The sequence below is a fragment of the Pleurodeles waltl genome, chromosome 2_2, assembly GCF_031143425.1.
Source record: "Pleurodeles waltl isolate 20211129_DDA chromosome 2_2, aPleWal1.hap1.20221129, whole genome shotgun sequence".
Classification (NCBI taxonomy): Eukaryota; Metazoa; Chordata; class Amphibia; order Caudata; family Salamandridae; genus Pleurodeles; species Pleurodeles waltl.
In genome coordinates, this window is record NC_090439.1 from 466,240,073 (window position 1) to 466,261,953 (window position 21,881).

The 21,881-nt window shown below is 43.9% G+C and overlaps 1 protein-coding gene across 1 annotated transcript in view; it reads left to right on the top strand.

Annotated features, from left to right (window-relative positions):
- Positions 1-368: 368 nt before the first annotated feature.
- LOC138276402 (adhesion G protein-coupled receptor E1-like) overlaps positions 369-21,881 on the top strand; it is a 30,859-nt gene continuing 9,346 nt past the window's right edge. Inside the window, exons 1-3 of the mRNA XM_069219190.1 lie at positions 369-442; positions 9,020-9,188; positions 10,855-10,966. Of these exons, the coding sequence (XP_069075291.1) occupies positions 369-442; positions 9,020-9,188; positions 10,855-10,966 (355 nt within the window). The remainder of the gene's footprint in view (positions 443-9,019; positions 9,189-10,854; positions 10,967-21,881) is intronic.

A 21,881-nucleotide genomic window follows, 5' to 3' on the forward strand; every position in this document is an offset into this window, starting at 1 on the left:
AGGAACAAAGTCCAGAGTTCAGGCCACCCATGAGGTAACACTCTCACACTTACGTTCAGAAGTGTTTGATTCAGGAAAGTGGTCCACAGCACCAGCCAAGGGTTCAGAGGCTCTGGTGGTGCCTCTGGGACTACAACTCCCACAATGCACCCCTTCAACTTTTGGAATTGCTCCAAATGTCTACAAACTTCTGGATCTTCTTCCAGAGGTCCTTTTTGTGTCCTTGAAGTGTCCACAACTTGATCCAAGGTTCCAGAAGCTCTGAGTTGCTCCTTGGGAGTTGAGACTACAATTCCCAGAATGCACCTGGTCAGAATCCTCAAATGGTTACTGGACGCTGGTCAGCTGGGCTCTGCTTGCAGGACTTGATGCAGGGGACTCTGGGCAGCTCCTTTGTACCTGTAGCAAACAGGGAGTCCCTTATTGAAGCAGTTGACGACAGGTAAAGTCCTTTTAGTGGTGAAGCTCACGTGTACAGCTGGTGAAGTCCTCCAGAGTGCAGTGTCAAGGTGCAGGTCAGGGGTCCAGCAGGGCAGTCCTTCTTCTCCTGTAGTTCTTCCTTGTTGGAATATGAATGGGATCTGAGGTGTGGGTGCAAGTCTGCCAGTTTTATCCTTGCTCCTGGGTGAAAAACAGGGGGGTCCCAGTTCTCAAATCAGGGGCCGGGTCCTTCCCCCTGTGATGACCACTTACTGGGAAGTGTGGCAAAAATCAATCCCAGGAGGCAACATTCCTCAAATATCCATCATGGCTGAAATTGATTTTTGGAGGTTACATCTGGCTGAGCCCACCCACTGGTGTGGCTAAAAATCATAAACATTCCCCTCTCCTGCCCTCTCCTAATCTAATCAAGGGGGCACCTAGTTGTCTAGGGTTGCAGGATGTGGGGGTGTTGCTGGGTTGCTCCAAATGTCCTTCTCTGCTTTTGAAGACCAGTTTGGCAGCCCTCCCCTTCCTGCCTCACCATCTGCTGAGGGGAGATCCCCTCCCACAGGCACATCTCTTTGTGTGAAGTCAGGCCACTTCACACCTCATCAAGGCAGCCTGGCCAGGCTGCCAGAGACTGGCCAGTCAGAGCACAGCAGTAAAAACAATGCAGGGCTGAAATTGGCAACTTTTCAGGTAAAGTTTAAAACTCTTTACCTGAGCAAGTTATATCAAATCCAACAACTGGAAGTTGTGGGATTTATTATAACAATGAATTTGATACCAAACTCTTTGTATCTGTCACTTAAGGGGACTTTTAAAATTAAAATAAAGTCTCCCCATTCTAGCCTATGAAGGCCATTCACTACAATGAGGGAAAAACAAATTTGGCTGTTTTTACCTCACCAGGGCTTATAAAACTATTTGTATAAGGTCCCTGCTTATAGTTACATGGCATCCAGGCCTAGGGGCACATAGGGCACACCTTAGGGGTGACTTATATGTAAAAATAAGGTAGTTTAAGACTTTGGAACTACTTTTAATTTCAAAGTCGAATTTGCATACAACTTTAATTTAAAAGCAGCCGGCAAGGCAGGCCTGCCTTTAAAATGGCACTGGGCACTTCAGCAGTGCACCTATTGGGGCACTACCTATGCTGGGGTCCCTAAACCTCCATGCCCTACCATATACTAGGGACTTATAGGTAGGTTGATTTAGACAATTATAATTAGCCTAATTTGCATACTGATTTTACACAGGCCCTGGGACTGGTAGCAGTACCCACGGCACCATCAGAGTCAGGAAAACACCAGCAAAAAGTGGAAAATGGGGGCAAAAAGTTAGGGGGCCTCTGCAATCAGCCCTGTTCTCTCACAGTAGCTCACCTTTGTGTGTTCCTCCCAGACAGCCACATATTAGAGAGACTGGATGTTAGCAGGATGGGTCATCCAAGCAGGATGGAGGGATGAACTGTAAAGAAACACACAAAGAATTTCACACGAGCCCATTGCCCCTGCAGATAATCTGGGACCAGGACAGGGATGCAGGAAATTCCACACACTTCTGTGGTGGGGGTGGTGGGGAAACTCCAGAGGTTTCTTCCACGTCTAAGCTGGTACCAGGTTTAAAACTAAGACACCCAGACCAATTTTCAGTTTATGTCTTGACCTGCAGAAGGACTCTCAGAGAACTACCCTGCTGCCTGCTGTGTACTTCAGATGACTACCCTGCTGCACCAAGAGGACTAACCTACTGCTTGAAGCCTGGCCTGTGCCCCCAAAGGACTGCTCTGCTGCTTGAGACCTGCTTTCTGACTTAAACCCAAGACTTCCAAAGTGACTGTAAGGGCTAATTTGGTGGGCTCCTGTTCAGAGCCTCAGGGACTGAAAGCTCAAACCATCTTGAACATTCACCTGGACCCAGCCTGAGTGAGTCTTGACCATGGTGGTTCCCCCTTTAGTCCTGGGTCCTTTGAAGGGGTGCTAAAGGTGCCTAGATACCCCAAATCCAAAACGTTATACTTAGAATATTTTCTGAGAAAAAGTGCTTTGAGGATCGAGAGGAGATGAGACTTACCTGCTCGCCAATCTGCTCAATGTGCCTCATTTGTCGGCCTGACTATGCAGTAGCTCTCGCTATGTTTTTCTCTGCAGCAGCAAATCCTCGGAGGAGGGGTGTCCTGCCTCATGGAGACTGCATGGGCCGCAGCCTGCAGCTTTGTCTCACTGAAGCTCTTCAACTTCCGTAAAATAGCCTATGTCCATGTGAAGAAATCTTCATGGCAACCTTGTCCAGAGGGTTCTCGATGACAAAGCCTCCTTCTTGGACATCACCAACTGTTTACCCCCGAAGATCTTTACCTTCTCAGACATTTTCTTTCAAAATTTCAAAATTGCTACATTGCTAAAGGTGCCCTCATAGATCAAGCCCAAATTTTGGGACTTAGTAAATTTTCTTCTAAGAATTGCTGTGAGAACCAAGAGGAGGCTTGGACCTACTGGCTCAATGCTCCACTTCAATGTGCATCACTGGACGTCCTGACTTCATGGTAGCTCCTGCTATGCATTGCCCCATTGAAATTTACCTTCTCAAATATTTGTGCTCAAAATTTTGTTTAAGTCGAAAGGTAATTGGAGACCAGACTCAATCCACTTCATGGATCCGACCCTCGCTCCATCTCGGTCATCTGTAACTTTCGACATTGTCCTAGTCTCACGCAACTACATATCAGCTGTTAGGCACTATTTTGCACTGTGAGCTTTAAAAAATCATGACTCTGGTTCTCCTAATTGGATTTTTATCATTTTAATGTCAAATAATTTGTTAAATGTACTCTACTTTTGTTAATTAGTGTGTGATTTTACTTGTGTTGTGTTTTAACTTTGTTACTCTTTAAGTACTGCATAACTTTTTTCATAATGCCTTTAAACTAAGCCTGCCAAGTTATCGGAGGAATAAGCACAGGTTAATTTGCTGACTTTTGTGTGGTTCACCTTGACAAAGAGGGTTTCATCTCCTCAACTAGCCATCCACTTCCTCACATTTGGCACTACATTCTGCCCCTCCCCCACCACATTTACACCAATCACACACAAATTGATTTATCTAAAATATATTCCACATTTGTGAAATGCTGCACTGCTTTGGGGTCTAAAGACCTAATTAAAAATGTCCATGAAATTCCAAAGTGTACGGTAAACCATGTTACTGCAGACATCACAATTATAAGTATAGATGTCGCTAACTCACTTGCTGTATTTTCCCCTTTGTAAAATTAAACAGGCCAATCCTGCTGAAATATACAGGGCCAAACATACCTGCTGAAGTCCAATGTCTGCATAAATTGTTGTGAAAAACACCAATTCCAGGTGTAATTTCGAGAGAATTCTCTGAATGAAAGGTATTTACCACATCAAAGCAATGGGTTATTAGTGTTCTGTGGAAGCAGTACATAGGCACCTGCATTGTGGCTCCTCCCCAGCTCTACGAACACGGCCACTTTCACACACATGGATAAATAAATCTGCATAGAAATCTATTAGGATAAAATCAATTGGGGACTTCGGAGGCATAGAAATATATTTGTCTGCCATCCATCACTACCAGACATGTAATACTGAAAACCTAATTGTTTTTCTTTTTTTTCCTTATCTTAGCTAAATTCATTTCTATTTGTCACAACTTTAGTTCTTTTGACAAAGAAGCTCTCATCTGTCAATGCCAATGTGTCAACTATCAAAGACAGGAGGTATCGTAATATTAACTCAGAATTATACCTATATAATTGAATGACTTTCCAGTTTTTGTGCTTGTATTGCATCTGTCACAATTGTTCCTCAGAAGATTTTTTTGGTTTGTTATAAAACTAATGATGTTTAAACCAACATCTTGAATAGTACACATTTTGCTTTTCAACAGTAACCATTTTGAGCTGTGTAGCTACAGAGGCTTAACTCCTCCGGTGGCTTTACTATTCAGCTTGTCCAATATGATCTATTTCACCACACAATTATGCTTTCAGGATTAATTAATAGACTACTGAAAAATATATGCTAATTCACATGTACAATTTAGTCTTCCATCAGTTGTGTCACTGGAACCAAACTGTACTGGGCTGATGATCCGTAACTAGAGTGAACTGGTCCTTGGCTGCTTGTGTTCCAGCTTAGGCTGAGGGAGGACCTAGTGTGGCAGTGCTGGCTAGATGTTTCCCAATGGAGCAGGCTCAAGAATGATTTTCATATGGCTGAGACCAAATTGAGGTGGCATGGGGAGCAAAATAATGATGGCGTTGGATGCAGCAATGAGTAACTACCACAGGCTGAGATTAATTCAAGCATTCCATCCATCCATTTTTTTTATATTTTACAATGCTGAGGGACATCTGCAAAAGTGCTACCTTTGCTAATGCTCTTTGTGCTATTTCCACTTTTAGGATCGATGTGTTCAAAGGATGTAAAGGGTTTCAGTTGGTGCATAATGTTGTGAGTGTATGATGCCCACAGCCCAGACCCCTACCCTCTTACTCTAGTAATGTAGAAAAACACTGTGGTGGGAATAAAGTAGACTGCAAAATATAATTCGGAGAGCACTTCCTTAGCTGCCTACATAGAGCAAGGAAAGGCATGGAATGAGAAGAGAGTCAAGAAAATAAAATATTGTGAGAGGTAAAGGAAGTAAGTAGAACTCGTGATTTAGGAGAGCAGGTGCCTTGTTAGGCGTTTGTCACTTAATGTACTGGTCACCTTGCTTTTAACCCATGTTGCTTCTCATTATCCCAACTTCCATGCATTGAGCCACAGCCCCGATAAAGGCATTCCCTGTTACAGTTCTAGAATTATTCCTTTCCTTGAGCTGTGACTTGCTCTTAATGAAACATTCTCAAACCCATTTTTCCACCTGTTCTTGTTGTGTCCTGCTCCCTGCCAAGACGCAAAGCTTTGGGTCTTGATGGAGTAGCAAGCAAGCTATATAATGTATATGAAATATATAGGGACACTGGAGCAGCACCAGAGCAGCATAGATTTGTCACTAAAGGAGATGCCACAGTTCATAGGAATTTGGCAATAGCACGTATACATTGGGCTGAGGAGATTCACCTGTAACCAATGCCCTTTGGAATGTCAAAAAGGCATTTAAGGCAGTGGTAAAACCCATTTCTCTCTATGATATTTTCAACTTGCCTCATTGCATAGGTGGTGGGCCTTCCCAGTTTCAAGGCTTTATTACTGGGCACCAAAGGAAAGAATGAGGATAGTATTTGTGAAGTAGTACATTTTCTTCTTGGTAAACATGTTTTAGATAAACCACTCTCTCCTTTACCCTTCTGAAAATTGCGGGTCCAACCTATTTAAAAGAATGTCAAAATACAGTTCGTTTTATTTCAGGTTTTGGATGATACACCATACTTGTGTGTATTGCCAACATAGCATGGTGGACTGGCACCCAATGGCAGTCCATCATTCTTGCATCTAGTTGTTCGGTTATATAAATAGGGGAGGCATTCATATAATTTTCAGAGATGCAAAAACCCATCTAATTTGGTGCAAGGAGTATTTTATATTACTGCAGATTTGAAACTCTTTTTTTAAGACTTGTGTTGTAAAGATTATGGCCCTCATTATGATCCTGGCAGTCCAAAGACCTCCAGGGGCGCTTTGGCAGTGTCACCGCCAATGGGTTGGCGGTAAATACTGCAAAATTAATAGTTTGGTGGTTTGGCCAAAGCCAAACCGCTGAGTCTCCATCGTCCCGCCACATTACCACTGGCGGTCTTGCACCCTGGTGACAGGAATAAGCATTCCTGTCAACAGGATACACTCACACACACATCCTCATACCCGAACACATGCACTCACATACTCCCACACACAAACACCCCCCCCACTCACCCACGCACTTGCGTCATACACCACCATTCACACTAACATACATAAACAAACACCGCACTCATGCATGCATTCACTCCCCCAGGGCATACATACATTCACACACCCCTCCGGTTCCCCCTAGCGCATACATACATTCACACACCCCTCCCCAGCACATACATACATTTACACCCTCCACCCCCCTGCACTGCATACATACATGCAGACCCTTCTCCCCCCTGCACTGCATACATACATTCACACAGTTCCTCCCTGTACCACATACATACATTCAGTTTCCCTCCCCCTGCACCGCATACATACATTCACACCTCCCTGCCCCCTGCACCGCATACAAACATTCACACCCCCTGCACTGCATACATACATTCACACACCCCTCCACCTTGCACCGAATACATACATTCACATCACCTTTACCCTGCACTGAATATATACATTCACACCCCCTCCCCGTGCAGGGCATATATACATTCACACCCCCCTCCCCTGCATACATACATTCACCCCCTGCACCGCATACATGCACTCACCCACTCATCCCATTCACTCACACAAACACACCCCCTTCCCATCCACTTACATACTCATGCACACGCATACATGCACTCACCCCTTCCATCTGCTCAATCGCACTCACGCACCCAGTCGCTCACACCTGCACACACGCACTTCCGTACTCATGCACTCAATCGCTCACACCCGCACTCATGCACTTACCCCCACCATCCACACTCACTCAACCCCTCTCCATCCAAAAACATCCACTCACCCCATCCATACTCACTCACCCAAGCCCCATCCACAAACACTCACTCACCCCCCAACCCATCCACAAACACTCCATTTTGTCCTAGCCCTCTCTAGAAAATTGAGGTTTTTCACTTACTAGGTACAAAACAGGGTGGCCTTTATCTTCCTGAGGAACTGTAAATATGTTACATCATTCTGACCTCTAAATGTGTCATAGCCTCCTGTCAATGACCTTGAGAAAACACTTATTACAACATCAGTCTAGGACAGGGGCCAAATAAGAGCAGTAGTCAAAATAATGTACTTTGATCTATCACATTTTACCTTATTTGTTTAAAGGAATGTATCTTAGACTAGCATCTCGATGGTGATTGGTTTCACCAGGCACTCCTAAGGTGATGTTGGAAATTCCACCTTAGATAAGATATTCCACAAAAGGACTGCCACTTGACCACTTGTCAGGAGATAAACTTCACCCAGCTCACAGATGCAGATCTCTGACCCTGATGAGCATAGCACCACATTCCATCTTGACTGAAGAAGTCTCCAGAAAGATTCTCCGAGGCTGTCCGAAGCATTCCATTGTGTCTTTATTAACTGGTACAAGGACTGTGTTCTTATATAGGTGCAATTTCCTTGCCTTTGTAATTGAAATACCCAGCAAGCTATTCCAAATAGACAACAAATCTGGTCACCACCCCTGAAACCCAGTCTTATCATGTATTCTTCTGTTAGAACTAGCATAGCACTTAGATATAGCACAGTGAGGGTGTTAATGGCTACACATTGTGATGTTATGATTTTTTCCTGTTTTCACTGTTGTTAAAGAGCCTTGCTACTTTTTATCTTCTTTGATGTTACCAATATTGCGTGCACTAGATCCTGGCATTTTAAAATAACTATGTTAAAATAAATATGTTGATATGCACATTCTGTTTATAGTGCTCTTGACTGTGTAAATCATAAACACATGGTGGTTTAGATTAATACTCCTCCTTTTTAGTACTCTAAAGGAAATTGACATTGCTTAAATTATTTATTGGGTGGGGTTTAGCTGGACTACAAAAACCTGTCTTTCACATTCAAACATTGGTGCATTGAACTAACTTCACTCTATTCCCCTGTGAGTGTGAAAACAAACCTTGTAGAGCCAAAGACTCAGTTCATGCAACACTTGCCTAAATAAGATTTATACCTTAGTTGAGCTGCTTTTCACTGGTCTTTTTGGCTCCTTGGTATTTGCACTGCATTCCCCTTACCTAAGTACGTCATTTGGGGTTTGTCAGGATAAAAGAACAATTGTAAATTGTCAGTTCTCCCATCCTACTAAACTTGTGAATCTTGACTTCCATTAGGAAGCGGAAGAACCACGGATTGCTCATTGGTCAAGTCACCTATTTTGAGGCCACTGCTGGCTCTCCTATCAGTCAACAAAAGGATGCAGTCACATGGCCACAGGGCCCGGTCCTTTCCAAACTAATTAGAGTGATCCTCCTTATTAATAGATTCATAGGTCTGGTGTGCGATGTACGGCATGGCAGATGCAGACACAAAGTGGAAATGTTAACAAGGCGCATTAACTCCTAAGCACAAATAATTGAGAACATGTTTTAAAGGCATTCTGTAATTTGAAGTTGAGAGAAAAAGCTTTCACTTATTCCCAAAGGTTTAGCCTTCACTTTCTCTTGCTTGCACCAGCTGCAGTTGCTCAGAAAAATCTTACTTTGTCTAATTGCCAATTACAACATTAAGGCTGTCATTGCCCTGATTGGTTCTCACCTTAGCAAATGTAATACATTGCATCTTGGCTGAAGCAGAGTTGCCATGGATTGGAAACAGATTATATGGAGCTTTTATGATACAACTAGAAACTTGGTTTGCACATGGGCACTCCATTACCTCCTCCGGACATATCTCCCATTCGACTTTCTACATGTTTTGTATTTTAGGCTTCTGACGTTTAAAGCTGGCGCTCAGCTCCTCATTTTGGGCTGTACATGGATCATAGGCCTCTTTCAGTTTGAGCGGGCCACCTTGATCATGGCATACTTATTCACCATCATCAACAGCTTCCAGGGAGCCTTCATCTTGTTGGTCCACTGTATCCTAAACCGCCAGGTAACATTTCCTCATAAATATTTGGAAAAATGCCTTTCTAATTATTTCAAATTTCTCCTCATGATTAGCTTTCTGTTTTGTGATTTAATCTCATCCTCACCTCAATGGCTATTTCTGCTTTTCGCATATCACAATATATTTTCTTATATATTTTTTTCTTGTTTCAGTCTTGTCTCAGCTTTTGTTATGAGTTTCTTACACCTGACATAATTACTTCTTTCTCTTCGTCTGATCTCTTTCCTTCTGATATTTTTTTAAATAAAATATGGAAGCTTAAAATACTTACCTAAGCCCTTGTATTAGATCGTTTCCTTGCAACGGCCTAACTGTGACATCATCACACTTTTGATAAGATATATATTCCACTACTCTACTGTAATATAGTATTACAGATTATTTCTGAGATAGCATTGACAGGTATCTGAACCAGCAGGAAATAAAAAAACAAATATTTGAGCAGGAAACCAACTTAAATGGGTGCTCAACTTTTGAGATTCCGTTCTAATTGTCTTTATTTCTATGACAATTCAGTCATTACGTAATACAGAGACATGATTGGTGATGCATTAATGCAATACTAGTGACAACAATGTAAGTGTGGAAATCGCCAAATTGAAATATCATAGCCCTTTTGAAAGTGGGTTACATTAAATTCAAATTAAATTGGTAAAAATATTCCTTCCAGAAAATCTGCGTTATACACCTATGTATTTATTTTCACTAGGGTTGTGTAAAATTAGCTTTCGTTAGATTATGTGAAATTTTATCAAAATTATGCAAAATTGTGTGAAATTACACAAAATGAAAACCACTCATTTTCTTCTTTATTCTACCACAAAATGTGTCCTTGTGTCAATTTTTGGCATGAGGATGCACTACAATGTTCTGTTCTTGTGCGTTCACTGTAAAGAGTACAGTGAGTAGTATTTCGCACAGTAAAGTTTTACTGCGAATGGCATGAAAAATCGTATAACCCAAAATTACTGACAATCGAATTAAACCTGTGTAGTTTAAATTTCGACCAAGCCTAACATGATTTAATCTGTTCACTTCTATTGTCTGTGAGTAGAACCGCAACTCTGCAGTACTTTAATTCCTTGTAATCTTAATCGGGGTACCTGTCAGCCAGGCTCAATGATTTATTAAGGCTACTTCAGACAGGCACCAAATGACGACACCAGAAGAGGCCTCACAAGGGTGCCACATGACAACAAATGAGTAAAAATATGGTCTTGTTGCTAGAGGAAGGGGAGCACCCTCGTTTTGTCTTGGGTCACTGAAAAATCTTGAACTGAGGCTAACTCCAGATCTTCATCACCATGTAAATTCTGTGAGAATATACTTTAGCTGCCAGAGGAACTTCAACCTTTAGATTCTATGCAATCTCAGTGAAGACATTGTTTGCATGTCACTGCCAATGAGCATTTCATCACTGTGCCATCTAACTGAAGACATCCCTCCCTTCCTCTGTTGTGATCACCTACTCCCTCTCTGTATGATTACTTCTTTTCATACTGGCACTATCTCCCATCCCAATACAATGTCTGTGTCTCTTCGGGAAAAAGCTGGGTATGTTGTGGGTCTCTCTCAACATTTGGTGTGAGATTTCGCCCTGTCCTTTAGTTTTACTTTCCCATGTTGATCCTCGTTTCTTCTATCTTTTCAGGTGAGAGAGGAGTACCTCAGATGGTTTAGACCAGTATCCAAGCCCACAAGCGAATCGCAGTCTTCCAGTATCACCATGTCTTCTGCAGTTGTCTCCTTCAACCCACTGAAAGGTAGTACTTTTAAATGCTAGTTAAAGGGATGTTTGAATATGTCTAACCAGTGCTTGAAATGGGCCGGGCCTGTCCGGTACTGAGTACCGGCACCTTTTAATTTTGAGAGGGAGAGTACCTGTTATTCTCAAGAAAAACGTAATACTTTTCATTGGAGAGTACAGGCAGTTCTCAGAAAAAAGCAGGTACTCTGATACAGAGTACCTGCACTTTTATTTTTCCATTTCAAGCACTGTGTCTAACCTATTCACTGATGCTTGGAAGGGGACAGACTGTTCTGTTTATATCACATGTGGAGGAAAAGATGCGAAGATATCTGTTTTAAGGGATATCGCTTTAAGCACCTGAGAGTATTTTTCCTGGTGAAATGACACATGTTTTGATTTACTGCCAAATCTTATACGGGTGGTGAGACAGGATTGTGAGTGAGGCAGATATGGTCCTTCTAAGTTACTCATTTCGAGTGACACAATAATTTCTGATGCGTGATGTAACTATTTTTACCTCAAATATTGGAATTAATAGTTTTGCAATGTTATCACACCCAGTAAATACCAGGACCCTGATTACAACTGGCATGGTTAATTCTGAAATAAGAGCTAACTCCTGCTACTGTACAAATGGCAGTTAAGAGTTTCACAGCGAACATCACACTCCCGTGTTTTTCCCATTAGACATTTTGGCAGATCAAACCTGCTGAAATTCTTCAGATGCTCAATAATTATCCCAACAAAGTCGGATTTTATAGGGTTAATAAATGTCGGCCCAAACACCGGGAACCTGCTATTGAGGACCCAAATGTGATAGAAATCACATCCCTCTTAAATTTCGAAAGATTAAACCTAACAACATTTTTAAGGGAGAACAAGGCCTTGAAAATACCAAGATATTTTGGTGCGGTAACGACTAAAATGCTCATGTTGTACCACTTTTCATGAAACAGGTGACGGTTACTGCACCCAATAAAGTCCAAACACCTCATGGCTGGATTTACTGGGCGAACCATAAGGATGCACTAAATATAGGGAAGGACCCTGACCATTAAATGGGAATGAGGTCAAACAAGTTGCTGTCTTCTGATGAAGCAGAAAATGAAGGTTTTACATTTATTAGAGCGTAAACGTAGTGTGAAATAATCATGTGTGACTTTAACCGAACTAATAAAGATTGTACGGGGACAAAATGTGCCCTCAGAGTAGTTTGCCAACATTTATACGCGTGCTTTATATAACGTGGTGTACTAGAATTGCACTAATCCAACATAATCACAAACGTGTGCTACGATTTGCTTGTTTGAAATGTTTTAGCTTAGCATGACTTTAGCGCAGGCTTCGGCCTAGTGGCCTGGTCTCACGGTTTAGATGCTCGTATTTTTCCACTGTGCTAATAAACGTGTATTTTTGCTTGAAGCTGTACTTTTCCACTGAGATCGTTCACATGCTTATCTTAAGGTTTCGTGCCAGCCTGGCATATTTTCTCTTTACTCCAAGGTCGATCTGCAGGTGCGGACAATGGAAGCTCTGAAAGTGAGTTAATTGGCATAAAATGTTGCAACTTGCGTACCCATCTCCAAGGATAATGTATGCTTAAGTAAAAGCTTGAGAGCTGTCGTTTTTGATTGGACAATTTGAAGCTAACCTATGAACCCTCCAATGGAAGACCCTACTGGATTTGAACTGTTGTCTATAAAAACCAGGTGTACGAGAAGAAAGTAGCCATTATTGCTATTATCAGCTATTACCAGCTCGATACCCGCCATTTTGCAGACTTCGTAGCTATTATGGCCCACTTTGCTGCAACGCCATTTTGAGAGACTTTGATGCTTTCTCTAATCGAGAGAAAGAGACTTTAAATGATTCTTGCCCTAGAGACTTTAACTTTGATTTGTCCCTTTGCATGAAGTAGTAGTTCTACCTTGCCGCCGTGAGGCAATTGCCCCGTCCACCCCTGCCCCTTTGCCCCGTCCCATGCCGATCGAAACGGTACCCATGCAGATCGAGAAACGGTACCTGTGAGACGAAGACTTCCTTGAATGCTGATCGTAATTGGTAAATATGAAAGGAAATTGTAAAAATTGCATTGTGTTTCTTTTAGGTAACCAACTGCTGATTTTGATAAGAGCCCTAGTTAGGAGTTTTTCTAAATTAATGTTGCTAAATTGTTTTTGCATGAAGTCCCACATGCCGATGCTAATTTGAGGTTAGACAAGGATTCCTTATGTCGCACGATGCAATTTGAGATCTTGTTATGCTGACTAAATGTATGCAATTAGTTCGTTACAGATTATAGTATTAGTGATTTGCATTGCCATTATCGAATGCCTTGTGATTCAAATGCTACATAGATTCCACTTGTTTAGTCGCTATGGACAGCTATTAATGTTCATTTACGTTTATCATTTGGTGTTGAGACACATTTATATTGTGCTAGCTTTGTTAATATAGGGAAATAAATTCACTAACTTTGAATAAACTGGTGTGGTTATTCCTGACTGAAAGGTCAGGGTTCGCCGAAATGTATTCTGGATTAATTGTCAAGTGTTATGTTGATCAAGGTATTGCTTATGTTCGTTATTGATTATTGATTTGATGCAACTGATCGATATAGGGTACAGAGAGTCCCACTTAGTCAAAAGATTCATCGGCCTAAAGAGCGTCCAAAGTACTGGTAAAATACTAGTACGGACCGCTCTATCAGTAGATGGTAGCAGAGGACGGTTACGTCTTTTGGGACCTTGTACTCTTAAAGTACATGGTGTTGAATTAACGGTTACGCATTTTGAGACCCCATTCGAGAAGTTGAATTAGATTTTTCCTGGGTAAAACAGATTGACAGAATGATGATGGGCTAGGTCCACCGCGACTTTCCCGGGATCTCGGAGCTTGCGAATGGAGAGAACGGAGGTGTGGAATCAGCGTTGGCGGTACTAGTGATGGTATGAGTGAAGTTAGGGTTTTGCGCTTGCACAGCTTATTGCCGCAGGGTGTGTGAAAAGGGTGCGAGGGATTTTTTTCTTTTAGAGGATAGCGGAGGTGCGACTCCGAGTGTAGAAGTAGAGAAGTCGTCGAACTTCACAGAAATAGCGGAGGTGCGGCTCCGAGTGTGGGAGTAGGGAAGTCGTCGAACTTCATGTGCGTGTGGCGCTTTGTGCATAAAAAGGTCCACGTGGTTGTTGTTGTTGAGACGGGCCCTGCGAGGTCAAGAGACTCCGGAGTATGTTGATCCATGTTGTGGTCTGGGCGGTTTAGTAGGTTGATCGGGCGTGGTCAACAAGTCGGTACGTGTGTTAGGGAGTGAAAGAAACTTCGACTTCGGGCTTTGACAAGATTCTAAGTGCACTAGAATAGATCATTGACAAGTTGAGAGTAGGTCTGCAGGTCAGATTTGCTTGCGAACGTGGGGACCGAGAAAGACGGAATAGCGGCCGAGGCTAGTGAAAGGTCCCTAAGGTCCTAAAGCAACTGTGTTACCCTTCCTGTAGTAAACCGACAGATCTGTTTTAGTTTTTGGTAGCTCGCGATACATGCAAGAAGTTGTTACGGGAGGAGGTGAGTGAAGGAGGACTAGCCGCGAGGCTTTGTCAGCCGCAGTGTGCGTGAGTGTGACGTCACTAGGAGCCGCGCTGGGATAGGTTGGTTGCAGAGAAGGGTCGCGCACGGATTGGACGCAGTCCGTGGGACTCGATTGGAAGGGGAAAGGCAAGCGAAGAGTATTCCGGGAATTAAAGTCACCTATTGATTACAAATTTTGTGAAATAAAAAGACGAGAAAATGAAATTCTTTAAAGCATTTAGGAGTGCGATGAAGGGGGAGTCTTATATTAAAGCGAGCGTAGGAGAGGAGACGCCGCCCGAAGGTACACCAGCTTACATTGTAATGGAAGAGAAGGGGTCAGCTCCCTGCCTTTGGCTAAAGCAATGGCACAAGTTGACAGAGAAACATGGGAGCGTAGCGTTCCCGATACATGGGACATTCAATATAAGGATCCTAGAGAATTTGAGATTCACGATGTACGACATGAAGGTGCCTCCAAGGCCAGCCCAGTTTGAGGCTCTAGCGATTTGGGAACTAATGGCCAGACAGCAACAGCAGAAGAAGTTTGAGACCAGGATGAGAAAGGTAGAAAAGACACTAGCGGATGCTAGGTGGGATAATGCACAAAAGGTGTGGAGGTCAGATGTATTGCAGGGGATAAAATTGTTTCCCGCAATTACTAAGGAAGAAGAGGAGACAGGTAATAAAGCTACCTGTAAGACGGACAGGAAGTATTCCAAGGATAGAGAGGACGAGGAAAAGTTGAGAAGAGGAGTTAGAGGATGAGGAGTTAATAATGCAATTGCTGAACGACCGTCCACCACTTTATGCGGAGAATGGACAAGGTCCAAGTACCAGTTCTGCCCCTCCGGCACCGGTACAGAACAGTGAAACCCAGAGTTCAGGAGCGTCATCGGGATCTAAGGACCCGAGTTTATTGTTCACCCCGCAGATACCGCAGGTGAGGAGAATATATCCAGATGTGCCCATGCTGAAACCAGCAGAAAATTATCAGCCGCAGATGCCAGGGTACTACAGCAGTGACAACAGTGCAGGAATGATTATAGATCCAACCGTAAGGGGAGGACAGAATGGTCACAACCAGACATTGACACAAGCTGAATCAACTCAGTTTTTGATGCCTCAAAAGCAGATGCAGGGAGGAAATGCACATGCTCAGATGACGGGGAGTCAGATGGGCATGCCGGCAATGATGACCCATAGTGTGGGAATGAACATGCCTCAGAACATGGGAAATGGACAAAACCCAGATGCAATATCACTACCCATTACTGTAGGTCCACCGGTACCTCTGTATAGTCAGCCTAACCTAGGTATGAGCGGTCAAGGATCAATACTGCAGAATGGGACAGAAAGGAGGTGCATAGAGAACACTCCAGGGATAACTCCGATAGCGGCTCAGCCAACTGGATCTGGGTCCTTGATGGAGTTTAGTCCCATATGTGCTCAGTCAACACTGGTGAGGTCGAGCCCCCCACTGATAATACCTCTAACATCAAACACTGAAAAGTTGCCGCAACCATCAATGGCAGTCGATGCGAACGCTACGCTGATGGGGGTGAATGCGCAACAGCTGACACAGTGGTTCAACAGTCTGAATTCCACACAAAGTTCAGCCAGTGGGAAAGGAGAAGACTATATGAATAGGGTCAGGTTGAACATGGAAGCACAAGAATTGGTGGAAGGGACTATGGGTGTGAATAGGTTAGAGTCCTACACGGAAGAAGAGCTGAGGTATCTATGTCCCAGGATTACGAAGGAAGTGAACAAGGTACATAAGAGCTTGCAGGAAGCAGCTGACAGAAACGGGGTTGCCATAGACAAGATGAAACACTTGAGCAGAAGCTACAGGTTGGATTTTGGGACCACAGATTTTGAACACATGAGGTCAGCAGGCATGAAGGCACACCTTAGAGAATTGCTGCAGAGTGCCCAAGTGTGGAGGTGTCTAGACAAGTGGGAAAGCAGGTGGGTAAAGAGAAAGGAAAAGAGGAGGGACAGCGCTACAGAGCACAATGAGAAAAGACCACAGAGCAGTGATACAGTAACTATGTTACCAATGAGGGAGACAGCAGGGGGAAAACTAATACATGTACCATGGCACAGAAGTGACATTCAGTCTTTTACGGATGATTTTCCCAAACTGAGAGAGAAACCGATTGAATGGTATCAGCAGACTGATAGGTTTGTGAAGCTTGCAAAATGTCTCTGGGAAGACTTGAATACTCTCTTTGAGATTGTGGTTCCAGCAGATTTGTGGGAGGATTGCAAAAGAGCGGTAGGTTGGCCGACAAGTGAACCAGAGAGAGACAGGGAGACGGGTGCACCATCACCTATGGTGATGAGCTTGTACTACAAGGTGATTGAGCATTTGAAGACGAAGGTAGCCGCGAAAAATGTGGATTGGCAGAAGATCGATCGAACTGCCCAAGAGGCTAAAGAATCGATTCATAGTTACTATGAGAGGTTGTTAAAGGCGTTTAAGAATTACAGTGGCACGGAAACAATCGAGGCGAAGGACATGCTTCATTTTGTGTTCAGATTTATGGAAGGGCTGAGACCAGAGATAAGTCAGATGATAAAGTCGCATTTGATTTGTTGGCAATCGAAACCAATTGATGAGGTGTTGAATTATGCGAAATACTGTAGTGACGAAATTGAAGTGAAACAGAAAAGGCTGAAAGAGAAGGTGATGATGATGCAGCTTAAAGCAGCTCAGACAGGTTTGCAAGGTTTGCAAGGGATGCAAGAGTTCCAACAGCAGGTACCGCAACAGCAGCCGCAGTTGCAGGGAAACATGGCGTTTCAGCCACAGGCCAGAGGCAGAGGCAGAGGAGGTTTTGTGAATAATGGTCCGGATTTGAACACTGTTGTGACGGGTGTGCAGGCAATAAAGAAGGTGATGCCATGTCACGTGTGCGGAATTGTCGGTCATTGGAAACGCGAGTGCTCGATGGTGGTGCAGGAAGGTGCAGGTGCAGGTGCAGGTGTTGGTCAGCAAAACAATGATGTCAATGCATTTCAGACAATGAGGGGACCGAAAATGAGAGGTCCAAGCCCAAATTTTCAGACCGTAAATCAGTTGCAGGGATTGCAACCTATGCAGCCGCAGCAGATGCAGATGCCTCGTATGCAGATGACGCAAATGCAGCCAATGCAACAGCAGTTACCTATGGTACCTAATCAGCAAATGCAAATACCCTTGGCACCAATGAGTCAGCAGCAAGTGATGGTTCCTCCACAGGTCTCGGGTCAGGTAATGAGTACAAATGGCACCGTACAACAGTTCCCATTACACAGTGAGAGTGGAATAAACAATGTATGGGAGAGTGAAAGTTCAGAAGAAGAAGGAGATTGTGTGCTTGCAGCATCCTTGGAAGTTGATCAAAGGGGTCCGTACGTAGAGGGAAGAGTAATGGGTCATCGTGTCTCATTCTTGGTTGACACGGGAGCCACACGTTCAACTGTTAAGAGTAGTGAAGTACCAAATTTGCCACTCTCAGGGAGGACAGTTCAAGTGGTGGGAGTAGCAAACAGACATCTGACGAACCCAATTACAGATCCGGTACCAGTCAGCATCGGTAACTATCAAGGGGTACATCAGTTTGTGGTATGTGACTCAAGCCCGATAGCACTGTTAGGAAGAGACCTATTGTGCAAATTGGGTTGTTCGATCATGTGTTCGAACGAAGGAATAACAATACAGACGAGCAGTGATGGGGAAGAAGAGGACAGTGTAGAGGGGGATGAGATGGAAACGGTAGATGAAGAGTATCCTCTGATTTGTCTTTTCCCGATGATAACTGAAGAAGATATTCCAGCTGAATTACTGGAGACAGTCGGAAAGGAAGTGTGGGACATGACAGGGAAAGAGGTGGGATTGATGAAAGGAGTGGAACCAGTGAAAGTGACTGTAAAGCCCAATGCAATCTTTCCCCAGACCCCACAATACCACATGGCACAGGACACCCTCATGAAGGTTGCCCAGCTCATTGACGAATTTGTAAAACAGGGGGTACTGAAAGAAGTGTTAAGCAGTCCATGTAATTCACCAATAATGGGACTAATAAAGCCAAGTGGAAAGGTCCGACTTGTGCAGGACTTGAGAAAAATAAATGACATCGTAGTCAAGTGCTGCCCAGTAGTACCGAATCCAGCTGTGATAATGTTCCAGGTCCCTTGCGATGCTGAATGGTTCTCAGTCATCGATTTGTCACAAGCGTTCTTCTCGGTGCCTCTTCATGAGGACAGCCAATTCCTCTTTTGTTTCAAATTCTTAGACAGAGTGTACAGTTGGTGTCGAATTCCTCAAGGGTTTTCTGAGTCACCGTCAATATTCAATCAGATCCTAAAGAAAGACCTGGAAGCATTAGAATTGCCATTCGAGTCAACCCTAGTACAGTACATTGATGACTTACTGGTTGCATCAAAGACAGAAAGTGGCTGCACAGCCGATACCATTGCTCTGTTGAACCATTTAGGGAGGAATGGACATAAGGTATCTCCTTCCAAATTACAGTTCTGTCAGAAGAAAGTGAAATACTTGGGTCACCAAATAGAGAAAGGGTCACGGAGAATAATGAAGGAAAGAATTACAAGCGTACTTCAAATGAGTCCACCAAAGACAAGGAGGGAGGTGAGGAAGTTTTTGGGAATGGTGGGCTACTGTCGCCAGTGGATTCCCAACTTCTCGACTCTAGCAAAGCCTTTACTGAAACTGACCCAGAAGGATGCCTTGGATCAAATTGAACTGAAAGGAGATGAGATGGATGCTTTTGTTGAATTGAAAGAATGCATGTGTAGGGCTCCAGCTCTAGGTATGCCTGACTACACAAAGCCTTTCACATTGTTCTGTCATGAACGTGATGCATGTTCTTTGTCTGTCTTGACTCAAGCCCATGGTGGCATAAACAGACCAGTAGCGTATTTTTCAGCTACTTTGGATCCGGTCGCAGCAGCACTTCCAGGGTGTTTGCGCGCCGTAGCAGCAGTTGGTATCAGCCTCACTCAGAGTGAAGGAATAGTGATGGGACACCCAGTAACAGTCATGGTCCCTCACTCAGTCGAGATACTTTTGACCCGCTCCCGAACGCAGCACATGACTGGAGCAAGACTCACAAGGTATGAAATGATAATTCTGGGCTCACCGAATGTGCAGCTGAAAAGATGCACTACGTTGAATCCAGCAACGTTGCTCCCTGGAGAAAATGCCGAAATTGAGAACGCTGAAGACGTCGAGCATGACTGCCTTCAGGTGACTGAATTTTGCACAAAACCTCGACCGGACATTAAAGATACTAAGCTTGATGAAAATGACCAAATTCTTTTTGTTGATGGGTCATGTCTAAGAGACGGGATGGGGATTTTGAAAGCAGAATATGCTGTATGTACTGTAACAGGGGTCTTGGAAGCGGGATGGCTTCAAGGAGTCTATTCTGCACAAGTAGCAGAACTTGTAGCCCTTACCAGAGCATGTCAACTGTCTGCATTGATGAAAGTCACCATTTACACTGATAGTCAATACGGGTTTGGGATTGTGCATGACTTTGGACAACTATGGTCACAGAGAGGTTTTCTGACTTCTTCAGGATCCCCAGTGAAGAACGGGGAGAGGATAAGGGAATTGTTACACGCCATTCAAGCGCCAGCCGAAGTTGCAGTGGTAAAGTGTAGTGCTCATACGAAAGGACAGGACTATGTTCCTCTGGGAAATGCATATGCGGATCAAGTCGCAAGATTTTGTGCCTTGAACTGTATGTTACTCAGAGATGAATGGAATTCGATAAGTGAACCAGAACTCGAACCAGCTGAAGCATTTGCCTTGAAGGTCGCAGATACAATAGATGAATTAAAAGCATTACAAAATAATGTCAGGGAGGATGAAAGAGATTCCTGGATTAAATCACAATGTATAAAGAGACAAGACGAGTTATGGGTTTCACATGAGGGAAAATTTGTTTTGCCAAATAGTCTCTTATCACAGCTTGCGCGGTTCTATCATGGGCAGGCTCACCTAGGGAGAGATGCCATGATAAGATTGTTCAAAACTGATTGGTTTAACCCCAGATTTCGTCAAGCTGCAGAAGCAGTTTGCCATCGATGTGTCACTTGCCAGCAGATGAACCCAGGAAAGGGAACAGTTGTGAACGCGAGCCACATTGGTAGGGCAAGCGGGCCTTTTAGTCGAATGCAGATGGACTTCATTGAGATGCCTGTGCATGGAGGTCTGAGATATGTGTTGGTGATTGTGTGCATTTTTAGTCACTGGATTGAGGCATACCCCACACGTAGAAATGACAGCCTTACAGTTGCGAAGCTATTGTTGAGGGAGTTGATACCACGTTTTGGATTCCCGATCTCTTTAGAATCAGATAGGGGAAGTCACTTCAATAACGAGGTGATAAAGTTACTTTGCGAAGCGCTGAACATTGAGCAAAAGCTGCACTGTAGCTCTCGCCCTGAAGCCTCAGGACTGGTGGAGCAGATGAATGGTACACTGAAATCGAGAATGGCGAAAATATGTGCATCGACAAATTTGAAATGGCCTGACGCATTGCCCTTAGTGCTAATGTCAATGAGAAACACCCCTGATAGAAAGACTGGATTGTCTCCGCATGAAATTCTCATGGGCAGGGCTATGAGACTTCCTGCAGTTCCCGCAAACGCGCTTTTGAATATTACAGATGATATGGTGTTAGACTACTGCAAGGGTCTGGCTGACGTGGTTCGCTCTTTCTCTCACCAGGTGGAAGCGACCACCTTGCCACCGATCCAAGGTCCAGGACACGCACTGAAAGCAGGTGACTGGGTCGTTGTAAAGAAGCACGTGAGAAAGTCGTGTCTGGAACCCCGTTGGAAAGGCCCTTTCCAAGTGATCCTGACGACAACTACCGCTGTGAAGTGTGCGGGGGTTCCCAACTGGATTCACGCCAGTCACACAAAGAAAGTGTTGTGTCCCACAGAGGAGGAAGTTGAAGCGCTGAAACTGCCAGTGTCTGACAAAACAGTGCTGAGTGCTGAGACAGAGCAAAACCGAACTGAAAGAGAACAGGTAGAAACGGGAGAGAAAGAGATATTCTCTGAGGACGAAGAGACCAACTTGCTTGGGGGAGACCAAGGAGAAAGTTCAGACAGCGACGAAGCAGCTGAAGGTGACAGAGAACCTGAAGCAGCTGAGGGTAGCAAAGAGCCTGAAGCAGCTGAAGGTGACAAAGAACCTGAAGCAGCTGAAAGTGATAAAGAGCCTGACGAAAGTAACAGTGACGAAGGGCTCGAAAAAGGTGAAAAAGCAGGAGAGCCTGATCAGAGGAGGGCTTTCCCAGAAGCAGACGATACAGAAAAAGAAAAAGAGAACGTGATTG